Consider the following 27,485-nt stretch of genomic DNA (forward strand, 5'->3'; position numbering starts at 1 on the left):
GAAAAATACTAAAGATTAAACTTGGCACAGCATCTCACAGCACCACCCCCCCTCCACCGTCCCCCCTCCCCCCCCCCCCGCCTCAAAAAAAATATATGTAGCCACTGAAAAATAAAATTCTGATGCATTACATGGTATTCCAGGAATTTTAATCAGGGTTTCGGAGATCACATTCTTTTCATCTTTCTGTGAAAACTGAGAATCAGTGGTATTGAATATAATTGACAAGTTGATTTTATGCAAGATTACTGATTTTCCCTGTTCTTTTCTCCCTGCTCCACTAGGGAATTGTAATCCCACGTTTATGATAAGCGGAGTGGTCCTGATATCCTCTCAATAGCATGCAGCTGTTTTTCTGTTAATAACTTTATTTCATTTTGACTCCTCAAAGTGGGTCACACAGACTTGGACTTTAGTCTGCAAATGCTGGACAATTCCAACTTTCCCTTTTGTTTAAGTTAGACATTATGTCTGAATTATTAACTTCTGCTGTGTTACGAGGGGGCACTTGTATATGTGTTCCTGTTTCCGCGGGCAACCCAGGGTCACACTGATTAATCAGCGAAGGAGGCAAAAAGCTGACCAGCAGCTGGTGAAAATGTAGATCCTTGTGCACAATTTTGGAAATATTTCTTGCTTGATGACACTGGGGAAAATCGGTGTCTCCTTTTTAGTTTATTTAGAAAAAGTTACACATGGGAGCAATTAAAAGAAATTGGATTTTAAGCAGTTTTGACCTGGAGCACAAAAATCTACGCTGACACTCCAATGCAGTACTGAGGGACTGCTGCATTGTTGTAGGTGCCTCTTTCGGATGAGATGTTAAACCAGATGGACATAAATGATCTAATGGCGCTATTTTGAAGTGCAGCTGGGGAGTTATCCTCCGTGTCCTGCTCAATATTTATCCCTCAATCAACATCACAAAAAGCAGATTATCTGGTCATTATCACATTGCTGTTTGTGGGAGCTTGCTGTGCATTAATTGGCTGAAGTGTTTCCTACATTACAACAGTGACTATGTTTTTTTAAAAAAGTACTTCATGGTATTTGCACTCCTCTAATTCTGGCCTCTTGAGCATCCCCATTGGTGCCCGCACCTTCAGTTGCCTAGGCCTCAAACTCTGGAATACCCTCCCTACATCTCTCTGCCTCTCCACCTTGCTTTCCTCATTTAAGACACTCCTTAAAACCTATCTCTTTGACCAAGTTGTTGGTCATCCAACAAATAAGAAGCATAAAAAATAGGAGCAGGAGTGGGCCATTCGGCCCCTCAAGCCTGCTCTGCCATTTGATAAGATCTAGGCTGATCTGATTGTGGCCTTAACTCCACTCTCCTGTTTGCCCCCCATAACCCTTGACTCTCTTGTCAATCAAAAATCTGTCTCACTCAGTCTTGAATGTATTCAATGATCCTGCCTCCACTGCTCGCTGAGAAAGAGAATTCCAAACACTAACGACCTCTGACAGAAGAAATTCCTCCTCATCTCTGTCTTAAACGGAGAACGCCGTAATTTGAAACTCTGCCCCCTAGTTCTAGATTCCCCCATGAGTGGAAACATCCTCTCAGCATCCATCCTGTCTAGTCCTCTCAGAATCTTATGTGTTTCAATAAGATCACCTCTCATCTTCTAAACGCCAATGTGTGTAGGCCCAATCTGCTCAGCCTTTCCTCATAAGACAACCCCTTCATCCTAGGAATCAGCCTAGTGAACCTTCTCCGAACTGCTTCCAATGCAAGTATATCCCTCCTTAAATAAGGTGATCAAAACTGTACACAAAACTCTAGGGGTGATCTCACCAACGCCCTGTACAGTTGTAGCAAGATTTCCCTACTTATATGCTCCATCCCCCTTGCAATAAATGCCAACATTCCATTTGCCTTCCTAATTACTTGCTGTACCTGCATGCTAACTTTTTGCGATTGATACACAAGGACATCCAGATCCCTCTGTTCCACAGCATTCTGCAGCCTCTCTCCATGTAAGTAATATTCTGCTTTTCTATTCTTCCTGCCAAAGTGGACAACCTCACATTTTCTCTCATAAAAGTGCTGACACTTTGTATCCTCCTCACCACTTGCTTTCCTATCTTGGTATCATCAGCAAATTTGACTACAATACGCTCAATCCCTTCATCCAAGTCATTACCATAGATCATAAATAGTTGAGGCCCCAGCACTGATCCCTGTGGTACTCCACTAGTTACAGTTTGCCATCCTGGAAATGACCCATTTATCCCGACTGTAGTCTTGGCATCAGGTGGCAGGACGGTATCTCCAACACAGAAGTCCTCGAGGCGGACAACATCCCCAGAATATACACCCTACTGAGCCAGCGGCGCTTGAGATGGCTTGTCCATGTGAGCCGCATGGAAGATGGCAGGATCCCCAATGACACATTGTACAGTGAGCTCGTCACTGGTATCAGACCCACCGGCCGTCCATGTCTCTGCTTGAAAGACGTCTGCAAACGTGACATTGATCACAAGTCGTGGGAGTCAGTTGCCAGCGATCGCCAGAGCTGGCGGGCAGCCATAAAGGTGGGGCTAAAGAGTGGCGAGTCGAAGAGACTTAGCAATCGGCAGGAAAAAAGACAGAAACGCAAGGGGAGAGCCAACTGTGTAACAGCCCTGACAACCAATTTTATCTGCAGCACCTGTGGAAGAGTCTGTCACTCTAGAATTGGCCTTTATAGCCACTCCAGGCGCTGCTTCACAAACCACTGACCAGCTCCAGGCACTTACCCATTGTCTCTCGAGACAAGGAGGCCAAAGAAGAAGTTCCTGTTAGTTAGCCAATCCTCTATCCATGCTGATATATCACCACCAATGATTCTCCTTTCGTGGCTCGGTGTCACACTTTGTTTTATAATACTCCTGAAAAGTGCCTTGGGATGTTTTATTACCTTAAAGGCACTGTATAAATATAAGTTGTTGTTGGCTGTAAACTGCTTTGGGGTCATGAAAGGCGCTATATAAATGCAAGTCTTTCCAAGGCTTTTTTGAGTTCTGTTAAAGCGAGTGCTGACCCTTTAAGTGAGGGGTTGGTGTGTGTGTAGGTATTTTTTTTGACTGTGCTCAGATTGCGAGGCAGGGTTATGCTAAGCAGCCAGCTGGAATAGATAGGAGAGGGATTCCCACATGAGCGCCTTGTTCTCACATGATGTTTACTGAAGTGGAGATGGGAGAGGGATAAGTGAAAGCAACACAAGGAAGGGAGGAGGGGGGAGCTCTTTAATGATTGCAGGGAGAATGTGTTTCCTGAAGCTGGAATAAAGCAGCATTTAATATGAGGGGAAGGGAGGGGAAAGTTTAGCAAATCAGCCACAAGATCAGAAGTAGGAAAGGGTGGGCTTTAAAGCAGCTGATGTGGAACTTGCTGTGATTCTCATGGTGCATCTGATCTCTTTTTTTTTTAAAGAAGATTTTTTTTGTGCTTGGTGCAATTTGAGTTTAAACATGCTGAGTGTGCCCCAGACAGAGGTTTACACGTACGAGAAGATTGTCATTTTTATCTCTTGTTGCTTCTCTTTCTTGGGCTCCTCGTTAATCATTGGGACTCACTTCTGGTGGCCGGATTTACGAACTCGAGCCCGGCAGCTGCTCGTCTACCTCTCGCTCGCTGACTTGCTCTCGGCGCTTTCCTATTCCTATGGGGTTCTGCGGGATTTCCAGAGCTCCAGCTGGGACTGTGTGTTACAGGGAGCCGTGTCCACCTTCGCCAACACCAGCTCCTTCTTCTGGACGGTGGCGATCGCCCTCTATTTGTACATAATCATCGTCAGGTCCGAACAGACTCTGGCCGATAGTTTGGTCTCCTGGTTTCACGCCGTTAGGTAAGGCTGCCTGTCTCGCTCTTCAGTCCATTGCTTTTTACTTTGTGGATGTTTGTAAGTGAGTTATTTGTCTGTCTTTCTCTGCTGGGGATCACTTAATGGGAACTGAAAGTCGCGTAAAGGTGGGGAAGGCACTCAGCTCAGAGTTAGACTGCACCCTGTGAGTGTGGGGGTGTCTCAGCTCAGAGTTAGACTGCACCCTGTGAGTGTGGGGGTGTCTCAGCTCCGTTAGACTGAGCTCTGAGTGAGTGTGGGGGTGTCTCAGCTCAGAGTTAGACTGAGCTCTGAGTGAGTGTGGGGGTGTCTCAGCTCAGAGTTAGACTGCACCCTGTGAGTAAGTGTGGGGAGTGTCCCAGATCACAGCTAGACTGCACTCGGTGTGAGGGTGGGGTCAGAGAGTCATAGTCATTTACGGTGCAGAAGGAGGCCATTTGGCCCCTCAAGTACATTCCACTCTCCAGGGAGCTAGGCTGTCAGTCCCACTCCCCAGCTCAATCCCCATAGCCCTGTAAGTCTTTCCCTCAAGTGGTCATTCAACTTCCTCTTGAAATCATTGTCTCTGCTTCCACCACCCCTGTGGGCAGCGAGTTCCAGATTGTTACCACCTGCTGTGTAAAAATGTGCTTCCTCATATTCCCCCTGCATCTTTTGCCCAAAACTTTCAATGTGTCCCTTGGTCCTTGTACCATTTGTTAATGGGAACAGTTTTTCATTGTCCAACTTATCTAAGCCTGTCATCATCTATACAGTTCTATTAAATCTCCCCTCAATCACCTTTGTTCCAAAGAGAACAAACCCAGATTTTCCAACTAACCTTGTAACTAAAATCCTCCATCCTTGGAATCATTTTGATAAATCTCCTCTGCACCCTCTCAAGGACCCTCGCATCCTTCCTGAAGTGTGGTGAACAGAACTAGACACAGTACTCCCATTGGGGCCTTAGCAGAGCTTTATAAAGGTCTAACGTAACTTCCCTGTTTTTGTACTCAATGCCTCTATTTATAAGGCTCAAGATTCCATATGCTTTACTAACGACACTCTCAGTGCAGAGTTAGACTGCATTCTGGATGCGTGTGTGTGAGAGCTCAAAGTTAGACTATGTGCTGGATGCTTGATACTGCAGCTACAGCAGGAGAAGAATTGGCGGAAGAATTAGAAAAATATATTTTTTTTAAACTAAAATAAGTTAGGATTCATTTGCATCGCTAAAGAAGACAAAATGGTTTGGAAGATGATGTGGACAGCTTTTGGGTGAGTTTTCGATCTTTTTTTAAAATGTGCATTTTGAAACTGAGGTTCGTTTCCCATGAGCTTTTATTCTCCTGAAGGCGCCAGTTCAGACTGGGGCGAGTTCCCAGCTGCTGGAAGCCTTCGGGTATTTCTGTTCTCTTCGGTGCAGCTGTGGCACCAATTCCTTCATTGGCCTCCTTTCCTCCATTCACTGGCCTGGCCTGCCCCTTTAAGCTGCTGCAGCCATTTAGATGATACAGCAACACTGATTTCCTGCACAGCCCCTCTTCTCCCACCCCACCAAGAAAAGCTGTAACAAAGAGCATAAATAATGTAGAGGGTCAATCTTGAACATGATGATCAGCCTGACCCTGGAGAACTTGTGACACTCGGACTAAACGCATTGGCAATTTCCACCTTGTTGGAATTCCAGCAGGAACCCTCCACAATGGAAAATCTAACTCTAGACGCCAAACAGTAGGAGAGTCATCAAAGCTGTGCCTGATCCCGACCCGTCCTCTCCTTGAATCCATAGTGTTAAACTGAGAACCCTAGATGGTGAATAAGAGCCCTAGCTAATTACTTTTCCTTCCTCTGGGCTAAGATGTTGTGGCCATTTTCAGTGCTCACTCAGAACAGACCAATGATTGATTCTAGTACCCACTCCAGAGACTTGAGCACATAATTCTAGGCTGACACTACCGATGCAGTACTGAGGGAGTTGAAGGTGCCATCTTTTGGATGAGGTGTTAAACTGAGGCTCCGTCTGCTCTCAGATGGAAGCACTATCTCAAAGAAGAGCAGGGGAGTTCTCCCAGGTGCCCTGGCCAATATTTAACCCTCAACCAATGTCACAAAAACAGATTATTTGGTCATTATCACATTGCGATGTTTGGGAGCTTGCTGTGCAGTAATTGGCTGTCACATTTCCTACGTGACAACAGTGATTACACTTCAAAAGTATTTCATTGGTTGTAAAGCACTTTGGAACTCCTGAAAGGTTTTATATAAATTCAAGTTTTCTTTCTTCCCTGGGCTATCTGATTCAGTGCTGCATGGCCCAGTGTATTTATTAATGTATTTGTCCACGGGGCCACAACTTCCTCACTTTCAATTTCTCCTGATATGAAAGGTTTTGTTTATATAAACTTAATGAATTATCGTTGTATGTTGCCAAGTTAATTCTTGATGTGCAGACTATAATCTCCCTTCTGTAGCTGGCATCGCTAACTCTGAGGGAGCAGATTCTTCCATTTTGAAATCTCAAGGTTGTGGGTGACCCATTAATCATTTCAAGATCTTCCCAACTCAGGTTCTGTCCAATCAAGTAAGCTGATATATCTTGACTGCAAGTTCACTTGCCTCTCACCATAATACAAAGAGTGCTCTGATGCACAATTGTTTTTCAAAAGTCACACAAAATAATTCTTAAGCAATGCAATGGGTTGGGGGGGGGGGCGGGGGTCGGGGGTAAACCCCATTTTCTCATGCCATTCTGTTGAGTTTGCAGATTGAAAAGAAATAGACGAACTTGCATTTATATAGCGCCTTTCGTGATCTCCAGACATCCCACAGCGCTTTCCAATTGATGATGTACAGTCATGGTTGTAATGCAGGAAACGTAGCAGCCAGTTTGTGCAAAGCAAGCTTGTACAAGCGGCATAGAAATACATGACCAGACGATCTGTTGTAGGTGTTAGTTGAAAGATAAATGTTGGCCAGGACACCAGGAGAACTCTCCCCTTCTTCAACATAGTGCTTTTTGCTTTCCTTTCACCTGTAAAGGCTGACGGGGGCCTTTGTTAAACATTTCATCCGAAAGACAGTACCTCCAAGCTCTTGCCCACGTCTGCATAGCAGTGCCAATCTAGAATATGAGCTCAGGTCTCTGGAGTGAGTCTTGAACCCACAACCTTCTAACTCAGGGGTGGGTGTGATGCGAGTGCTACCATTTAGCCAAGGCAGATTCCTCAAATCTTGATAAAACATTGTAATTTGATTTTATATGGGCTCTGCTGTAAGTATAACACTTTGAGTGTGTTTACAAACCAACACCATTGTCACAGGGACGCTGCAATGCTCAAGTAGGCATGTCAACATGGAGTATTCTGACTGCTTCATAACCCTGGAAACTTGAAAATGAAACCTCCAGCAACTTGCGGGTTCAAACCCAAACTGCTCAGCCTATGTTGCAGTACAAATATGATCACCAAATTCAATAGCCGCTTTCTTTCTCTTTACTTTGTAAATCCACCCTAATTCTTCCAATATTTTCAGAGAAGTGGCTTTTACATCTACTGCAGAGGTTAACCGTATCTGTCCTCTTCAGCATTCTACCAAGCCTATGTTTACGCAGTGCTGGAGACCTGTATGACCAGTAGTGCTCACATTCTTGGCACCTGAGTCGGGGCAGATCAAAACCATTAAAGGAATACTTCCTGAAAAGCTTATTCCTGTAATTGCAAGGACTTTGCTAAAAGTTGTTTGGTCTTGTTATCTACCTTGTATATCTGGATCTTTGCAGTAAGGATTCTTACTTTGCTTTTATTTAGTGATATGGTGTTCAATGATGCAAGGGTGCATGAGACTTGCCTTTTAAACAATATACAAGATTTACAATGTTGTGCCTGTCTGATGCAATGCATGTTATTTCCCCCCGCCCTGCACCCCTAGACCTGGGGCTTCCTCCAACCACGTGCTATTAGATCATTGTGATGGCATTTCTGAAGACGGGGCCAGTGAATCAGTTGATGAAAGAATTGCTGATGCAGTATGTTGCTAATGGGCTTCAATCTCTTTTTTTTATGTTTTGCAGTTGGTTCGTGCCACTTGTGATCACCGTGGCTGCCGTTAGCCTGCAGAAAATAGGTTATGATGCATCCGATGTGTCGGTGGGCTGGTGCTGGGTCAGCATTCAGGCAGAGGATCATGTCTTGTGGATGCTGCTAACAGGCAAAATCTGGGAATTCATAGCCTACATCACCCTGCCAACTCTGTACATCCTCATTAAGAAGCACATCTACAGAGCGGTAAGAAGAACCATTTTGTGATGTCATTGTGCTCTAATAAAGGCAGGTCTGACTTGTAAAGATTAGAGTTCCTGAAGCCTGAATTTCCTGTCCTATCAGCTGGTAAACACCTCAATTGTGGAGATAGGGGGAGGAATGAGAAACCTAGCTGGATTCCCACTGCTTAAAGCCAACTATTGAAGATGAAAAATGTCAACTGTCATCAGCTACTCCATAAGTGGTTAACTATTTATGTCTCATGTCAAGATACATAGTGAACCTAAGTTTTAATTTCTATCTCGGTCAATATTTCAGTACTACCTCTCCTGGGCACTCATTTTGTGAGCAGACATTTTGTGAGCATCATGCACTAATAATTGAGCAAATTTTTTTTTTTGCCTGGGTTGGCAACTCTCATTTTCAATGTTTTGCATTTTCCTGATTAAGCGTTTTGTAAGATTTGAAGTAACTTGGGATCGTGAATTCTTTTCTTGGATCCAGATTTGAGAGGAAACCTCTTGTATTCAGAATGTCTCTGCTGCTCTGCACAGGACAACTATCTTGGGCAGAAGAAAAGTGCATTATTCTTTTGGGCTTTCGTGCGCACTACACCACACATTCTGAAGAAAGCTGTTGGAGGTTATTCCACATTTAGTAATCTCAGCTAGACGCTCTGCCAATTAACAGCAAAGTTTTATCAAACTACAGGTGATTCCTAAATATAAAATTCAATGACTGTTTAGAATGCCTTGCAGTTCGAGAAGTGATAAGTAAGATAATTGGATTATAAGATTTTAAGATAATTGGCAAAAGAAGCAGAAGGGAGATGAGAACATTTTTTAACGCAGAGTGTGATGAACTGGAATGCGCTGTCTGAAAGGGTGGTGGAAACAGATTCAATAGTAACTTACAACAAGGAATTAGAAGGGAAACATTTACAGGGATGTGGGGGGAATGGGATTAATTGGACAGCTCTCTTTCAAAGAACAGACATGATGAACCAAATGGTCTCCCTGTGACAGTAAGATTCTGTGAGATTGCCCCTGCCTATTAACGTCCAGATGAATATCCCACAAGAACCTCAGTTGAGCTCTGTGTCTAGAATCTGCTCTTCAGTTAAATGTTTTTTCTACAAATAATGATGGGCATTTCAGCATTGTAGATTGATCGATTCACGTGTAACAGTAGCTTGCTACTTTGCCTGTGGCAGGGCTCAACATGAAGCCTGCAGAATCACTGTACAGCCGGCAATTGCTTGACAGAAGGCACTAATATCCTGCTGCTTCTGTTTGTCATCCTATTTGTGTAAGTTTGCAGTTGACCTGTGATAATGCAGGAGGTTGTGCAAAAAGGTGTTTATGATCAGACAATTACAGTGAGCAAGATAAAGACGGTGCAAGGTTTTTTGATTCTGATTTGGGTAATCGAGGTCTCATGTAGGGCACCAAGTTTAAGGGAGTATTGGGTGGTCTGCAGGATCCACATTTTTTTAATATTGTGACTGTCTATGCAGGCAGGTACTTTGTGTAGTACTTGAAAACTGAAATAGGACTGTCATTATGGCAAATATTTATGAACTGATTGTGAATTGATGCAGTCTTAGGCAAGTTACCAAGATACATACAAATCATGGAGGCAATTGGGTCGATACAGAAAGAACTTGTATTTACATAGTGAAAGGTGCTACCACAGGGCAACCCAAAGCACTTCTTAGCCAATGAACTACTTTTGAAGTTGAGTATTGCTAAAAATCGAGACATGGTGTTGAAACTTGGACAGTCCTCAAGAATACCAATGTAAGGGAAAACGACGACTTTATACTGTATGAGAAGAGAGTACTGATTGGTTGGCAAGTGAAATCTGATTAGTCGAGGCGGTGCCATGGAGAATGCACCAGTTTACGGTGACTGACAGTTAACTGCCAAGCTTTGTTTGAAACTTAAACCAGGTAGCTTGACTCTGGTTCATTCCTCAGGGCAATGCCTTGACCAGTGAATGGCTGTCACTTGTTTTTGTTTAGCTGGAACAGGCACAATGTTTGTACATGTTCTTAGGGCCCTGTGTACTAATATATGTAGCGGATTGTCCTGATGAGTGCACGACGAAAAGCTTCAACAACATGTCTCTATTTTCAGCAATGCTCAAGTTTTGTACTACCAAACCACTATTTGTATTGTCAAAATGTAGGGAAACGCGGTAGACGTGAGTAGGCCATTCAGCACGTGGAGATTGCTGTGCCATTTAATTAGATCATGGCTGATCTGTGCCTCCACTCTATTTTCCTGCCTTTGCTCCATATCCCTTGATACCATGATGTAATACAAGTCTAACTATCTCTGTTTGAAAAGCTCTATTCAGCATAGCATCCACAGCTCTTTGGGGAAGAGAATTACAGATTTCTACCACCCTTTGTGGGGGAAAAAGTGCTTTCTGACTTTGTCCTTGAATGGCCTGGCTCTAACTTTGAGATTATGTCCCCTTGTTCTTGATTTTCCCCCACTTGAGAGAGTTTCTCTGTATCTAACCTGTGGAATCCTTTTTTAATATTTTAAAAGGCTAGATCAGTTCATGCCACTAATGTCCCATACTGCAAAGAATCCAAACCAAGTTTAAGCAACCTGTCTCATAATTTAACCATCCAGCTTATCCCACTGTTCACACCCCTCCTTGATTGTGTCCTCCTGTCTCTTGAATGACTCCAGAGATCTTTCCCTGCAGCTCTTGGCCTTGAATGCTTTAAGCAGTAATTGCAGCCACTTTTAAACTGATGGAAGACAGAAATGCTGACTCAATCGATGGGTGTGGGAAAAATATTTTCCCCACTCATTAAAACCATGGTGTCCATCATTTCTCTTTTTACAGAGAATTAAATATGGCGAATCAGACAAACTAAAACTTTTCAGCCCAACTGCAGAGAAATGGTCCAGTAAACAAGTCTGCCCCTAGACGTAGTGTTACTTTTGTACAGTTAATTGAGTTGTCACATGAAACTGAAGAAATATAATTGTACCCCTTCTAACTGCCAGTTAGTTGCAATCTAACCTAATCCTTAAGGTTCAGACGGAATTAGACAAATTCCATATTAGATTTTCCTTTTTTTTGAAAAAAAAAAGCATGACCTGATTAAAGCAAAGCTGATATAAAACTTTTTTAATTTTACCCAGAATAAGTTGATCCTTTTTTGAAAAGATTGCTGCAACATCACACTGTTAGTTAATCTTTCCCTTGTGGCTTGATGAACAATACCACATTTATGTTCAAAGACTGAGTTAGTTAGTGGGGGGTCGGGTGAATCAGTTTCACATGTCTGTAAATAGACTTTGTATAGTACGAATGTTTGAACCAGACCCAGCATCCCAGGGCAGTGTTGTTCCAGCTCTCCAGGGAAGATGGGATTCGTTTTGACAAACAGACCGTTTTTCTTAGCTTAGCTGTTGTTTTCTCTGAGGGTCGTGAGTCTTTGGAACTCTCTTCCTCAAAAAGGTGATGGAAGCAGAGTCTTTGAATATTTTTAAGGAAGAGGTAGTTAGATTCTTGATAAGCAAGGGGGTGAAAAGTTATTGGGGGTAGGTGGAAATGTGGAGTAATCTGTTCAGCCATGAACTTATTGAATGGCGGAGCAGGCTCGAGGGGCCGAGTGGCCTACTCCTACTCCTGCTCCTAATTTGTATGTTCGTATGACTCTCTTTCTCATCATATTCCTGACTTTTTCTATGGAGGTGAAGGCGAGTTACTTCAGAGGTGGTACTTGCCTGTGCTCTTAAACATATTTGAAATAATTCAAAGCTGGAAACCGATTCATCCATTCAACTTTAAGAAATACCACTGATAATCTGTGGTATTCCCTCCCACATCCCATAAAGATGAAGCAAAACATGGTCCGTAGGGAGTTCTTGCTTGTTTGTTAAGACTTGTTTGACTCCATAAATGCAACAACATTCCCAGCAGGCTTTCTTTCCACACTAACCAAGAATATTTAAGGCATTTTCTGCTCTCTTTCTGGTTTCACTGTATACCATCTGTAACTGAGTAGGTTCGTGACTCTTGTTTTGTGCTCGTGTTGCTCTATAACCTGCCACTGGAAGAAATGCAAGAATGGCCAGCGTCTTCTTTTAAGATTACCTCAGATCACAAGTTCAGTTTTCCATGACCAGACTTTGGTGCTGAGCAGTACAGAGCTATATATACATCCGTATGAATGGTATTAAAATAATAAGCAAAATGGTTCATTTCAGTACCAATTATGACCACTTGTATTCCTCATTTAGCCATCTTATTGGGTACACCAACCATAGCCTCTTATGACAAATGGGCTTTGAAGTTTATATGGATACATGCACACTTAAACAAGCAGGTTGTGGCCTTAAATTTTCTAGAATTAGTTTTATCTCTGGGTATTGGGAGGTTTTGTGGGGAGAGAAATGCTTTTCTTTAATTGGGGAAGTGTTTTAACCAGGCATGTTCAGGCGAGGGGGTAGAGGAGAGAATGTTGCTAGTCTGGAACAAACACTTCTCCCTCCTCTCCTGAAGCAGGTGACTTGTGCTAGTTGTCGGATAAGCAGTCTGTTAAGTTAGTAACAGTGGAGGAGTCGAGAGAGGTGGTGGTGAGGTAGAGCTGGGTGTTATCAGTGTGAAAACTAACACTGTGCTTTCAGATGTCACCGAGGGGCAGCATGTAGATGAGATATAGGAGGGGGGGCCAAGGATAGATCCCTGGGGGACACCAGAAGGGGAGCAGAAAGAGAAGCCATTGGAAGTGATTCTCTGGCTCCGATTGCATAGATAGGAATGAAACCAGGTGAGAGCAATCCCACCCAGCTGGACGACAGTGAAGAGGCATTGGAGGCGGATGGTGTGTTCAACCAGGCACACGCAATTCAAGTGGGAACATATCAGCGAATGAGAAATATCAGCACAAATAGGAGTGAGCTGCCAGCTTCAAACATGTGACCTTTCAGCTCCCCTTAGATAACCAATCAGTTTATCTATCCTGCTGATGAAACCAGTAAGCACAGGGTGTACGTTTCTGTAGCAGGAGGGAGGAGCTGGAAATCGCAAGCATGACTATTGGGAATCTAATAGGCTGGTAATTAAAGATTCAGTGCTGGACTGGATGCAACAATCAGCTGGTACTGTCTGATTAGTGTGAATGTACCTCAGATATTTGTGGGAATGTGTTCCAGTTTATTTCCCTTGTGTGTGTTTTTTAAAAAAAATCTCTTTCCCCTCCTACAAATGGCACTAAATATGCATCAGTCCCTTTACCACTCAGATCACTACACACTTTAAGATTGAAACCTTGCTGGATGTTAAATATAGTTGTCTTGGATACACTTGTTAGCTATTTTAATAAAAATGCTATCAGCTTAAAATAAACCGGTTAGCACTTCTGTGAAAGGAATGCACAAACAATATTTCACATGAAGATATTTGATACGAACAACCCCCCACATGACATCAGCTCCAACGGGGTTTTAGTGGTGGATCACATTTTGCAAAGTAACAGGTTAAAATAACTGTTTCACAGGCTGGCACATGCTAAATTTTCCAATGTTACACTGGACCATAACATATTGGTATGATGGTGCTTTCATTTAATTGTAAGTTAAAATAGGTTATTTGAGAGAGGCAGTCCATATTTAATGAAGAATAAAACGTGAATGATTGAAGTCCGATTGGTTAGTAGTAGGAGCAACAGTTGGTGTATAGAATCCTGAAATCTTACAGCACAAAAGGAGATCGTTCAGTCCCCATCGTTCCTGTGTCAGCTGTTTGAAAGTGGTATCCAATTAATCCCACTTCCCAGTTAACCAGCATGTTTGAATTAATTCAGTGTAATCTCGTTGACATTGAACACCTGGAAGGACAAGGGCAGTAGACACATGGGAACACCACCACCTACGAGTTCCCCTCCAGGTTGCACACTATCCTGACTTGGAACTATATCTCAAGGGCAATTAGGGATGGGCAATAAATGCTGGCTTTGCCGCTTGCCTCCCAAGAATGAATTAAAAGTATGGTTATCTGTCTGTCTGAATATTAATTTAGATTTTTTTTTCTAACAAGGTAAATAATGAGCAAATGGCGGGCTTGTCCTCACCCTACAGATACCAAGCATCCTGCTAGCCTATTGAAGGGAACTTTGGTGAAATTTGGTCCTTGTTTGTCCAGGGGACGATCAAGTCATTGATGAGAATAATCTCTTTTCCAGGGGTTGGGTATTGAGGCATTTCCACTGCGATTGAACCTGTGAGCAGAAGTTATGTGATCGCGATGGAACAATGCCTGCTGAAAGATTGCATTGACCTTCGGAGGAACTAAACGTGCTTTTATTTATTTATTTTTTTGCCCAGCATGAAGCTTTATCGGAGTACCGCCCCATCCTCGCCAGTAGCTCCAGCCGTCACACAAGGTCTTCAATTGCAGATCGCAAGCTTACCATTATACCCATCATATTCATCTTCCTTCGAATCTGGAGCACAGTGAGGTTCATTCTGACACTTTGCAATTCGCCTGCTGTGAAAAATGGAATGCTAGTAATACTACATGTAAGTATAGTGATTACACACACGCAGTTGTTCAGATGTAGCAATTTGCAATTATGGCTGTGTATCAATTTGACAACCTTCTTCAATTCAGAAGGTCAATTGTTCAAGCTCCACTCCAGGGCATGAGCATATTCAATATGTGAACAGTCAGGTAAATGACTTAGAAACATGTAAACAGATTTAAAAACCCAAGAGACGTTGCCAGGGAGCATTAACAGATGATGGAAGCAAAAATTTACCTAGCTCATGCCCCTCATCCCAAGATAAGGGGAGATCACAAATACTCAACACAATTTCATTCACAAATATGAACACGGGAGTAGATCATTTAGTCCCTCGCGCCTTTTCCACCATTCAGTGAGATTATGGCTGATTGGCATCTTTACTCCATCTACCTACCTTGGCTCCATATCCCTTAATGCAAAAATCTATTGATCTCAGATTAAATATTACTAATTGAGTATCTAAAACGTTTTGTGGGGGAGGGAGAATCACAATTCTATCATCCATTGCATGAAGATGTGTTTCTTAACTTCTCTTTTGAATGGCCTGGTTCTTCAGGCTGATACTTGAGCGCAGTTCTGTGGGAGTGCTGCATTGTCAGAGGTCCCATTCGGAAGACTCAGATGTTTTGATTTGATTGCGGTATTCAAAATCATGAGGAGTCTGGACAGAGTAGTTCGAGGGAAACTGTTCCCACTCATGAAAGGATAGAGAACAAGAGGGCACAGATTTAAAGTATTTGGTAAAAGAAGCAAAAGTGACATGAGCAAAATGTTTTTTCACGCAGAGAGTGGTTAAGGTCTGGAATGCACTGCCTGAGAACGTGGTAGAGGCAGGTTCAGTTGAAGCATTCAAAGTGAATTAGACTGTTATAGGAAAAGGAAGAATGTGCAGGGTTACGGGGAGAAGGCGGGGGAATGGAACTGAGTGAATTGCTCTTTTGGTGAGCCGGTATGGACGCGATAGGCCAAATGGCCTCCTTCTGAACTGTAACAATTCTGTGATATTAAACTATGACCACATCTACTAGTTCAGGTAATGTGAAAAATCTCCATCGTACATTTTAAAAAAAAAAAATGTTTTGACTGATTCTCCCCTCAACCACACCATCAAAAATGGTCATTCGGCTCACTGCACTTCAAAAGAACAGATGCAGACTGGATGGGCTGAATGGCCTCCTTTTGTGCCCTACTGTTCTATTCCTATTTCTATACAATCTTGATGTGTGAACGTGGCAATTTGGTGCTCTTTGGGACAATTGAAAGATGTAGTAAAACTATCTGGAGCTTCAAGCTCTTGACTTCATGTAGTTGGCTCCTGCACTTTCCAACAAGACTTGAAGGGCCAGAAAGGGCAAATGTACATCACGGGCCAACATTGGTTGAGCTGCATGGCCTGCTGTTAGCCAAAACCTTTGGCTGTTCCATCAAACCCAGTTTTGGTTGTGCAGCTTGGGACAGTATTGTGTCCAGCACTGACCATGGAGACTATTATTTTTCAGTGGTGGACAAAGCAGCATCACCTTCTCCTGCATTGTTGGTTTGCTTGTAATAGCCGAGATGCTATCACATTGAAAAATGGCAAAGCAGCGAAGTAATTGGGATCCAAGTGTTACAAATATTGAAGAAATCCCTCTGGTATATAACTGGTATCAGACCCACCGGCCATCCATGTCTCCGCTTTAAAGACGTCTGCAAACGCGACATGAAGTCCTGTGACATTGATCACAAGTCGTGGGAGTCAGTTGCCAGCAATTGCCAGAGCTGGCGGGCAGCCATAAAGGCGGGGCTAAAGTGTGGCGAGTCGAAGAGACTTGGCAGTTGGCAGGAATAAAGACAGAAGCGCAAGGAGAGAGCCAACTGTGTAACAGCCCCGACAACCAATTTTATCTGCAGCAACTGTGGAAGAGTCTGTCACTCTAGAATTGGCCTTTATAGCCACTCCAGGCACTGCTCCACAAACCACTGACCACCTCCAGGTGCTTACTCATTGTCTCCCGAGACAAGGAGGCCAAAGAAAAAGATATAACTATGGTCCTTTAATGTCTTATTCACTCGCTGTAAAATCTGGCCTGTATGAAAGTTGTCGAATCCGACTTTTCTCCTTCAGCTGTCCTAGATTCAGTTGGTTACATTCAGTAGCCAGGAGCTGTTACACAGAATGGAACTGATGTTCAGACTATTTCAGTGCACCAAATTCCCCGTGAAATGATGCATCATTTTGTACTTGGCAGTTCGGGGCTGAATTCAAACCCAGATTTTAAAAATGACATTGTGATTTATCAAGGCCACAGGGCCTTTAAATCCTTTGCTCAATTAATGATCCAATTCTCTTACCTATTATGGTTTTCTCTTTTTTTTTAAAAAAAAAAGAGTGTCTGTTGTAAGACGAACTAGCTGGGATGACGAATTGAAGTGGACATTTCCATACCAGGTTGTTGTCCTGAGGATAGCATCAGCAGATGTTGGCTCCATAACGGGGTCCCGAGGAACCCCCATGTCGTCAGCGCACCTGCTGATATAACCTTCTGGAAAGTGGTCTCCTAGTAGGCCTATTAAGGATGGCGGGCAGGCTCCCGAGGCTGCAGGCCCAATCAGAGGGCTTGCAGTGATGTCAGGCCAGCAGCCCCACCAGGATGGGTTGCCAAGGAACATAGGAGCAGGAGTAGACCATTCAGCCCGTTGAGCCTGGTCCATCATTTCTATTAGATTGTGGTTGATCATCGACCTCAATACCACTTTCCAGCACCTGCATTGAAGTTATAAATTAGAGGTCAGAAGCCGGTAGAGCCTTTTGGACTGGAGGGGAAACCCCTCCACAGGCCTGTTGATAGGCCGCAGACCCGTTCTTCATCCCCACAGCCCCATCGTTGGGGCATGGAGCCTCCAATTCCGATGCCCCCCCATGGCCTGCCACTGGGAGGCTGCCTCAATTGAGCTGGCAGCCTCTGCACATGGCAGGGGACACTCCAATGTCATAAAGTACTAGTCCCATTGCACTATGGCCCCACGTGTAGCCTTAATTGCACTAATTGGCCACCAGCCTCCATGGAGCAGGCAGCCGACCCATTTCCCAGTCCACCCATAACAAAGTCCCCCTGGAGGCGGGAATGTGTCGGGGAGCTGACCTGACACAGCTCCCCCATTTTCCCTCCAACCTCTAATGCACAGAGCCAGGAAAATTCAGCCCATTGTGTCTTTGCCATATGTATGTCACCGTCGTGGTAGTAACTAGCTCACGTCTGACCAGCCCTGGGCTCCCTGTGCACTAATTGAGCTGGATTTTGTGCCGGAGGCGGGGTTCCCGTTGCCGGGCTGAAAAGGCCGGGGTAAACCCACCTCTGCATTTTTTTTCGGCTATCTGGAGTGACCCTCTTGTGTTTTTGGGTCAAAGTTTTAGGAGGCAGGGTCTCATTCCCTTTTAAAGACTTTATTGGGAAGAGGATCCCGTCTCCAAGAGCTGTTGGCCAATCGCAGGGCCGGCAGCTCAGCAGTATCGGCAGTGCCACCGGCGAGCCGGAAAATGCAGAGGTGGGGTTCCCCCCCCACCCCCCCCCCCCCCCTCTGCCTTTTCGGCCTGGCACCGGGAGCAGTGGCCACTGCCGGTACTGTAGAGGCTTCAGACCCAGGCCCAGCATTGGAACCCAGAGAAGAGGACCCCCCCCGCCACCTCCAAGCCCACAGGCAGGGCGTCCTCCCTGTGTGGCGGAGAGCCCTCCTCATTGCTGGTGAGATCCCAGCGGTGGTAGGAAGAGGCCCTTATTAAGGGCCTCAATTGGCCTCTGGGTGGGAAGATCATTGTCGGCCTATCTTGCCCCCGGAAAGATCGGAACCAGGAATCCTGGTTTCTGGTTCCATGGCGGGTGGTTCCGCTCCGTTTATCCATATGCCTTATAAACCACCTTATCGACCTGTCCTCCTACCTTCAGGGATCTGTGGACATTCGCTCCAAGGTCTCTCACTTCCTCTACACTTTTCAGTATCTTCCCATTAATTGTGTATTCCTTTGCCTTGTTTGACTTCCCCAATTGCATCACCTCACACTTCTCCAGGTTGAATTCCATTTGCCACTTTTCTGCCCACATGACCAGACCATCAATATCTTCCTGCAGCCTACAGCTCTCCTCTTCGCTATCTACCACACGGCCAATCTTTTGTGTCGTCTGCAAACTTCCTGATCGTGCCTCCTACATTTACGTCCAAATTGTTAATCTATACCACAAAAAGCAGAGGACCCAGTACTGAGCCCTGTGGAACGCCACTGGAAACAGTCCTCCAATTGCTAAAACATCTGTCAACAATTACCCTTTGTTTCCTGCCACTGCGCCAATTTTGTGTCCACCTTGCTGCATTTCCCTGGATCCCATGGTTTTTTATTTTTTTAAACCAGTCTGCCATGTAGGACCTTGCCAAAAGCCTTGCTAAAATCCATGTGGACCACATCAACTGCACTACCCTCATCTATCTTCCTTCTTAATTCTTCAAAAAATTCAATCAAGTTGGTCAAACAAGATCTTCCCTTAACAAATCCATGCTGACTATGGCTTTGAAATTATTTGTCCAAATCTCTGTACACTGTGAATAACCAGACTCTCATTTCATCCAGTTCCAGCCCCCTCCCTTCCTCAGCCCCACCTTTGGCAACCATACCTTCAGCAGCCAAACTCTCATTCTGTGCAGCCCCTCTTCAACTTCTCTACCTTCCCTGTCCTTTGAAAGATCCAACCCTTGGCCATCTCTCCCAACATCTCCTTTGGCTTGTTGTTCAGAAACTGAATTTTTATTTTTTTTGTTTCCAATGCAGTGAGGTAAATGCACTACTTGATATAGTGCTGAGATAACCAGACCAGGGAGATTGTAAACTCTATCCCTGTCTGTGTTTATATTCCCTAATCTCAGTAGGGAAGGGAGAGAAAATGGTAGGAATATACTGGGACTGGGGGACAGAGATTGGGAGGGAATAAGCCAGATTTTCCTCCTCCGAATAGCCAGTCTGTGGTTCCTAATTGAAAGAGGATATTGGGTGAGGATTGAATCGTTACCATAGATATCGCACCCACTCCCACTCCAAATACATGCACAAGGTCAGATAGCCTGTCGTTTTCACTGTCACTTGAAGTATGGCCCCTTAAAGGTCCAAGAGAGCAGTCGATCTCCCTGGAATCTTATCCCAGAAAGAGTCAGCACATTTGGGGGAGGAGTAAGGAATATTTTTCCTTTATTTAAATCATGTGCTCGGAAATATTCACTCTTTAAATGAGGCAAAAAGTCTTGTCATGGGGTCAAACTGTATAACAGACAGATATTACTCTGTGTAGGCAGGGTTTTTTGATGGAATGGCTAGATTAACAGAGCAGTCATTGTGGGCCAATGTGGACTGCTCACCTATTCATTAACTGCCTGAGGTTGATCTCTTGGTTGTGAGTGAGTCACATGCTGTTCATGGCATTTTCAGCTATGATGGAAAGTCATCTTTTTCCTTTTCAGATAAAGTCATAAGAATGAACAGAATTGTTGTCGAAGAAAGTACAGTTTTTAAAAAAATCGCCCATGATATTGCTCACAACATCAGGATATGCTGTTTTACAATAGTGTGATGGAAAAATCTAACAATTGTAACACATGCAAGAGTATTATTACAGTTTGAATAATGTTTGGTGAACCATCAGACTATATGGTGTTTAGAAAGGTATGTTTCTTTTGCATGTCCTTATTCGCACCAAGTTCCGCTCACCCATCAACTCTGTGCTCGCTGACCTCCACTGGCTCCCGGATAAGCTCAATTTTCAAAATTCTCATCCTTGTGTTCAAATCCCTCCATGGCCTCACCCCCTCCCTATCTCTGTAATCTCCTCTAGTCCAACATCCCTCCAAAATACCTAAGCTTATCTAATTCTGGCCTCTTAAGCATCTCCAATTTTTAATTTCTCCGCCATTGGTGGCCGTGCCTTCAGCTGTCTGGGCCCTAAGCTCTGGAATTCACTCCCTAAAACTATCCACCTCTCTACCTCTCCCTTCCCCTTTAAGATGCTCCTTTAAAAACCTACCTCATTGACCAAGCTTTTTGGCCATTCGCCCCAGTATCCTAATGTGGCTCGGTGTCCACTTGCTTTATAATGCTCCTGTGAAACGCTTTGGGGAATTGTATTACTTTAAAGGTGCTTTATAAATATAAGTTGTTGGAGACTGCAAGTAAAAGCTTGTTGTAAGTTACTCTCAATTTTTGCATATTTCTTGACTCCTATCTGTGATCCCCATTCACAATAGCATCTTGTTCCTTGTATGCCTTGGGATTTAGGGCCTATCGAATAAAAAAGCTTATTAAAAGGGGTAGCTGGCTCAAAACCAATGGGTTGGTGATCAGCGGGATCAGGAGTTGGTGTTTGGCTGTCCATTACCTGGTAGAATTCATCTATACACATTGCTGTGATTTTTAGCTTTGGGGTTTGGACAGCAGTCAGAGTTGGGGCTTTTTGGTTCTGGGAGGAATGGAACTGCCAGCATTTTCTTTCCGAGAATAAACCTCTTAAATGGTAAATGGAAGGGAGAGAAATGTAGGTCTTATTTGCACACAAGATGCTAAGAATTCACTGAGTGTCAGGTATGACCTGTCAGGAGGTGGGTCTGCCAACCTTCCAGGACTGTCCAAGATTGATTACTTGAACATAGCTACACATAATCTGAAGGAGGTAAAAATCCATTGGGGTATTTAAAAAGAATGTGAACAATATTGATATTGTTAGAAATATTTTATAAAGCACCTTTCATGACATTGGGGCATCTGTATTTCACAGCCAATGAAGTATTTTTGAAGTGTAGTCACTGTTGTAATGGTAGCTTCAATAAATAATAGTTTCTATTCACTGTAGAAGCTGTTATGGGTCACATGCATTTCCCTTCCTCCATTCAATTTGTACACAACACATCCCTCTAATACTGACATCCTAAGGTCATGAAAGGTGCTCTATAAATGCAAGTCCTTTTTTTTTAAAAAAAAAGCTATAAGGAGCTCTCAATTATTTCATCCCTGGGGCGGTGCACTGGTTAGCACCGCAGCCTCACAGCTCCAGCAACCCGGGTTCGGTTCTGGGTGCTGCCTGTGCGGAGTTTGCAAGTTCTCCCTGTGACTGCGTGGGTTTCCACCCACAGCCAAAAAGACTTGCAGGTTGATGGGTAAATTGGCCATTGTAAATTGCCCCTAGTGTAGGTAGGTGGTAGGAGAATTGAGGGAAGGTGGGGATGTGGTAGGGAATATGGGATTAATGTAGGATTAGTATAAAATGGGTGGTTGATGGTCGGCACAGACTCAGTGGGCCGAAGGGCCTGTTTCAGTGCTGTATCTCTCTATGACTCTAATTATCAGTTGGGGCCCAGTTGCCCTCCATTGAGTTTCAACAGTGACTTGACTATAATCCTAGGCCTCTGGTAATTCTTACAACATGACTGTTGCTATGTTGAAAGTCTTCCAGTTTGACCCTGTGTCTCTCTTTGCAAGAGCTGGCATCTCTTTAATAGGAGGTTTCATTGTACGGAATCAGCTGCCTGCAAGATGGGATTTTGTAGCTTCTTTTTGTTTCTGTCCAGCATGCTAATTTGTTTTTTTCCTCCCCCTCCCCCCCCCCCCCCCCCACAACACCAATAAATGTCCTGCAGGGAATAGGAAACACCTTTCAAGGAGCAGCTAATTGCATCATATTTGTCCTTTGCACTCAAGTTGTTCGGACTCGACTGGTTTCCTGCCTGTGCAGCTGCTTTAAGTACGAGATTGATCTGACGCCCCACAAGGCCACAGTGAACAATGACAGGGAAGCAGTGTCTCGACAGAATGCAGAAATGATTCCCTCGTATGTAACTGAAGAGTAAGCGGATTCCAAATAACACGGCTATAAACAAAACTGGCTTTAAGCGGTTTCGAGACACTGGGCACAGCACATGCCGCATTTTTGTTGTTGTAAGAAAGCGTTTGTTCACTCGTGGTGCTGACAGTGAAGATCTGTGGTCTTTGGAGGAGTCAGTTGATGGGGTGTTTGGTAGCGATTGATCTGGCCGAGTCTCGTTGGGGAACTGAAGCTAACAACTTTCTCACAAATTGCAGAACCAAAGATGGGCAGACTTCTGATTTGAGTGCTCGTTTTCAAAACCATAGTGCCTGTTACAATTTTTATTTAAGTCAATCACATTGAGTTTAACAGCAACTATTAAATTCTGCAGGAAAAGCTCTGCTGCAATACTCGAATGTTGTTGAATACCAGAAAGTGAATTAAAAATGCTGCTTCTGACTTTGTGAAATTTCTCTCTCTGCCTCCCTGACTGACATTTAAAATTATGTTTGGGGATATTTAAAGTTTATGTTTGAGGTGCAGATCCTATTACTGATATGAGGGGCTTGTGTAGCTTTACTATAATCTCCAGCTCAACTCAGAACTATTTGGAAGTCACTTTGCATTTGTAATCTCCCAGTTTTATTTTCAGTCTTCCATCTTCTCAGACTGTGACTAAAATTTTGGCCCCTACGTTCAATAATGTGAGGTAGAGGGTTCTCCAGTCTGTCCTGTTTTCTACCACCAGCCCCAGAATTTTCACCAATTTTAAAGAGGGTCTTTAGTGAAGTCACGCTTAATTCTGGTTCAGCACCCAGCTGCTCAATCATATAAAAGAGGTTAGAAGGAGTTAATTATCTGTGAAAAGTCTCAATTTTTCAGAGAAGTTGATAGCCATTTGATGAGATACATTCTATGCCTGTTGCAAAAGGCTGTTACAGATGGTAACATCCAGGGGCTGAAATTCTCCTGTCACTACATCGCCAAAGTCAATGTAAGAACAAAATGTTTTGTCCTTGTGCAAGCCTTTTTGCTGAAATTATCACCAAAAACATTTTGCTGTCTCTCTAGATTTGATTTTTTTTTTACTCATTCTCCTTATTTTGCTCTTAAACCTGAACTACAGGCTGACAGTGAAACTTTGAACTTGCCTCAGGTGTACTTGCATTGAGTCATATGCAAACTATCGTGTAATTTTTTTTAAGCAGATGAGAGATCTTCATGGAGACCACTTTGAACTGGTTGTTCCAATTGCCAATCTAGTCTCTTACTGAAGGATCCAATCACAGTACACTGATTTGAATAATGACTGAGAACAACAGTCAACTCAAAGCTGTGTATGAAAAGTCTGAAACAAAATGGCTTTGGTCAGTGGTGGGGCTGAAAGCATTGCAAGAGGGAGAGAAAAGTTCATGTAAAAACTACTTTCTAAAGTATAACAAAAATACATTGAAAGAAACACACACCCTTTTAACTTAATCTGGCCACTTTCAGGGCTTGATTTCAAGAGTGATGGCTACTCCCAGGTAATGGGGACTTTAAATGTGTCTCTGCCAAATTTGCTTTGAAGTGTACATGGAGTGCAGACTGTGCCTATTTCTTTTCCACTTTAACTCCCTGCTTTTTTTAAAAAAAAAACTTGGGTGCTTAAAAACAAATTAGACCTCAACAGAATCTTGGATAAAACAATTGCTAAGATTCTCGATCCATCTCCTCTCATTTCTCATGCTCTTTATATTGAAAAATACATTTTCACATCTTTTTCAAAGTCAGAAAAGGCCATTATTATAAAAAAAGTAACTACAGCTGTATATTGACAGTATACAGGTGTTGATATTCTTTTGATAGCTGCACCCACAGTAATTTCACTTCCAAAGTAATCCATTGGGTGTGAAATAGTTAGAACATCCTGAAATGCATTAAAGAAACTGTATTTACAAATCCTTTTCTTCGTTAACAGTAAAGGAAGTAATAGTTTTCTCCTGCTGATCATCTTCAAAGGCATCTTTCAGTGAGAGAATCCCAAGTAGTTCACACTTGGTTGTCGCAAGTACCATTTGATTGTCAAAAAAGCATTGGAAGAAAAATCCTGAAAACTCATTGTTACACATCCTTTTCAGAGTTGTTAATTTTCACAAATTTTAATTTTTGAAACTTCGTAAGTATCCCAACCAGTGTTTTCTTCCTGGGTGTCTACTACAGATGTGGTCAAATTGAAGTTTGTAAATCAAGTCCCATTGTTTTCTCAGTGAGTTTAAACATAGATTTTTGGATCAATGTTTGTGTTTATAATACAGAAATGAGAGTGTATTGCAGTATTTGATAACTGTAATAAAGTATTTTTGCTAAATGTTTTGTCTTCATTTCCTGGGTCAATAAAATTTAATTGCATATGTAAATGTAGCCTTTTATAATTTGCATTTTTTCCATCTACCCTCCCTGCTTTACTTGAATTGATACCCCTATATTCATAGATTTTCAGCAACCTTCAGGTTTAAAAAAATCCTTCCTGGGTGTTGATGTACTGAAGCATTGGAGTCTTGCCCAGAAGAGCCAGAGTTAAATTACAGCCTCTTCTTTCAAGCTCTAGCCGTGTTGGGCAATTTTGTTGCATTTGAGCACCCTGGGAGAGGGTGAAATGATGTGGAATGGTCTTGACCCGTGAAGGAACACTGCTCCTGCATTCCCAGAGAGTTAGGATGACTGTGTGTTTCTGAATTCTCAAGGGAGATATGCTGGCAAGTATGAGTACTTCAAAGTGTGGAAAAACTGAGACTTTTTGGACAGGATTCAAAATGATTTAAGGTGGGATCTCATAGAGGTTTTCAGAATTATGAAAGTTTTGAGTGGTAAGTAATGAGGTTATTTCCACTGGTCTGCGGACTGGGAGCGAGGGAGTATAAGCTTGTACTATTACCAGAAAATGAAGGCGGAAGTTGGAGATTTATTTGCACAGTGGGATATTAGATCTTGGAATCTTTTCAGCAAGTGGTTATTGAGACAGACTAGAATATTGTTTTAAGTATTGGTCATGGATGTTGTCCTTGTATTCTGCCAATAGAGTAAGCAACCTTTTGCTTCACTTCAGCACTAGGTCCTGTTTGCAACTTAGAGTCATAGAGTTTTACAGCACAGAAACAGGCCCTTCGGCCCAACGCGCCTGCACCTACCATTAAGCACCCATCCCAACTAATCCCATTTCCCAGCACTTGGCCTGTAGCCTTGTATGCTATGGCGTTTCAAGTGCTCATCGAAATATTTCTTGAATGTTGAGTGTTCCTGCCTCTACCACCCCTTCAGGCAGTGTGTTCCTGATTCCAACCACCCTCTGGGTGAAAAATATTTTCCTCAAATCCCCTCTGAACCTCCTGCCCCTTACCGTAAATCTATGCCCCCTAGTTATTGACCTTTCCACTAAGGGAAAAAGTTTCTTATCTATCCTATCAATGACCCTCCATAATTTTGTACACCTCAATCAGGTCCCCCCCCCCTCAGCCTTCTCCGCTCCAAGGAAAACAACCCAAGCCTATCCAGTCTGTCTTCATAACTGAAATGCTCCAGCGCAGGCAACATCCTGGTGAATCTCCTCTGCACCCTTTCCAGTGCAATCACATCCTTCCTATAGTGTGGTGCCCAGAACTGTACACAGTACTCCAGCTGTGGTCTAACTAGCGTTTTATACAGCTCCATCATAACCTCCCTGCTCTTATACCCTATGCCACGGCTAATAAAGACAAGTATCCCGTATGCCTTCCTAACCACCTTATCTACCTGTGCCGCTGCCTTCAGTGATCTATGGACAAGTACACCAAGGTCCCTCTGTACTCCCTAGGGTCCTACCATCCATTGTATATTCCATTGCCTTGTTAGACCTCCCAAAATGCATCACCTCACATTTCTCAGGATTAAACTCCATTTACCACTGCTCCATCCATCTTACCAGCCCATCTATATCGTCCTGTAGTCTAAGGCTTTCCTCATCACTATTTACAACACCACCAATTTTTGTGATCTTACTGATCCTACCTCCTATATTCATGTCCAAATCATTAATGTACACTACAAACAGTAAGGGTCCCAGCACCGATCTCTGCGGTACACCACTGGTCACAGGCTTCCACTCGCAGAAACAACCCTCGACCATTACCCTCTGCCTCCTGCCACTAAGCCAATTTTGAATCCAATTTGCCAAATTACCCTGGATCCCATGGGCCTTTACTTTCTTAATCAATCTCCCATGCAGGACCTTATCAAAAGCCTTACTGAAGTCCATATAGACTACATCAACTGCTTTACTCTCATCTACGCCTTTAGTCACCTCCTCGGAAAATTCCATCAAATTTCTCCCCCTGACAAAGCCATGCTGACTATGCCTGATTAATCCCTGCCTCTCCAAGTGGAGATTAATCCTGTCTCAGAATTTTTTCCTATAATTTCCTTACCACTGATGTTAGACTCACCGACCTGTAATTACCTGGTTTATCCCTGCTACCCTTTTTGAATAATGGTACCACATTCGCTGTCCTCCAGTCCTCTGGTACCTCTCCTGTGGCCAGAGAGGATTTGAAAATTTGTGTCAGCCCCCACTATCTCCTCCCTTGCCTCACATAGCCTGGGATACATCTCTTCTGGGCCTGGGGCGCAGTGGCTAGCACCGCAGCCTCACAGCTCCAGCGACCTGGGTTCAATTCTGGGTACTGCCTGTGTGGAGTTTGCAAGTTCTCCCTGTGTCTGCGTGGGTTTCCTCCGGGTGCTCTGGTTTCCTCCCACAGCCAAAAGACTTGCAGGTTGATAGGTAAATTGGCCATTATAAATTGCCCCTAGTATAGGTAGGTGGTAGGGGAATATAGGGACAGGTGAGGATGTGGTAGGAATATGGGATTAGTGTAGGATTAGTATAAATGGGTGGTTAATGGTCGGCACAGACTCGGTGGGCCGAAGGGCCTGTTTCAGTGCTGTATCTAAATCAAAAATCAAATCAAGCCTGCTAATACAGCTAATACTTGCTCTTTTTCAGTGCTAATTTGATCAAGTATATCAC

At 43.5% G+C, this 27,485-nt stretch overlaps 1 protein-coding gene across 2 annotated transcripts; it reads left to right on the top strand.

Moving 5' to 3' along the window:
- Positions 1-3,200: 3,200 nt before the first annotated feature.
- Positions 3,201-24,794, top strand: gpr157 (G protein-coupled receptor 157). Of its 2 annotated transcripts, none has more exons than XM_068017011.1 (4): positions 3,201-3,836; positions 7,882-8,095; positions 14,428-14,622; positions 24,405-24,794. In XM_068017011.1, the coding sequence occupies exons 1-4, from the start codon at positions 3,391-3,393 to the stop codon at positions 24,405-24,407; spliced, it is 858 nt and encodes a 285-aa protein (XP_067873112.1). In that variant the 5' UTR covers positions 3,201-3,390; the 3' UTR covers positions 24,408-24,794. The 2 variants fall into 2 exon arrangements, with proteins under 2 accessions (XP_067873112.1, XP_067873111.1); XM_068017010.1 differs by having other exon boundaries at positions 3,207-3,836; positions 22,278-24,794.
- Positions 24,795-27,485: the final 2,691 nt, after the last annotated feature.

This window comes from Heterodontus francisci, chromosome 37 (genome assembly GCF_036365525.1).
Source record: "Heterodontus francisci isolate sHetFra1 chromosome 37, sHetFra1.hap1, whole genome shotgun sequence".
In the NCBI taxonomy this organism is placed as follows: Eukaryota; Metazoa; Chordata; class Chondrichthyes; order Heterodontiformes; family Heterodontidae; genus Heterodontus; species Heterodontus francisci.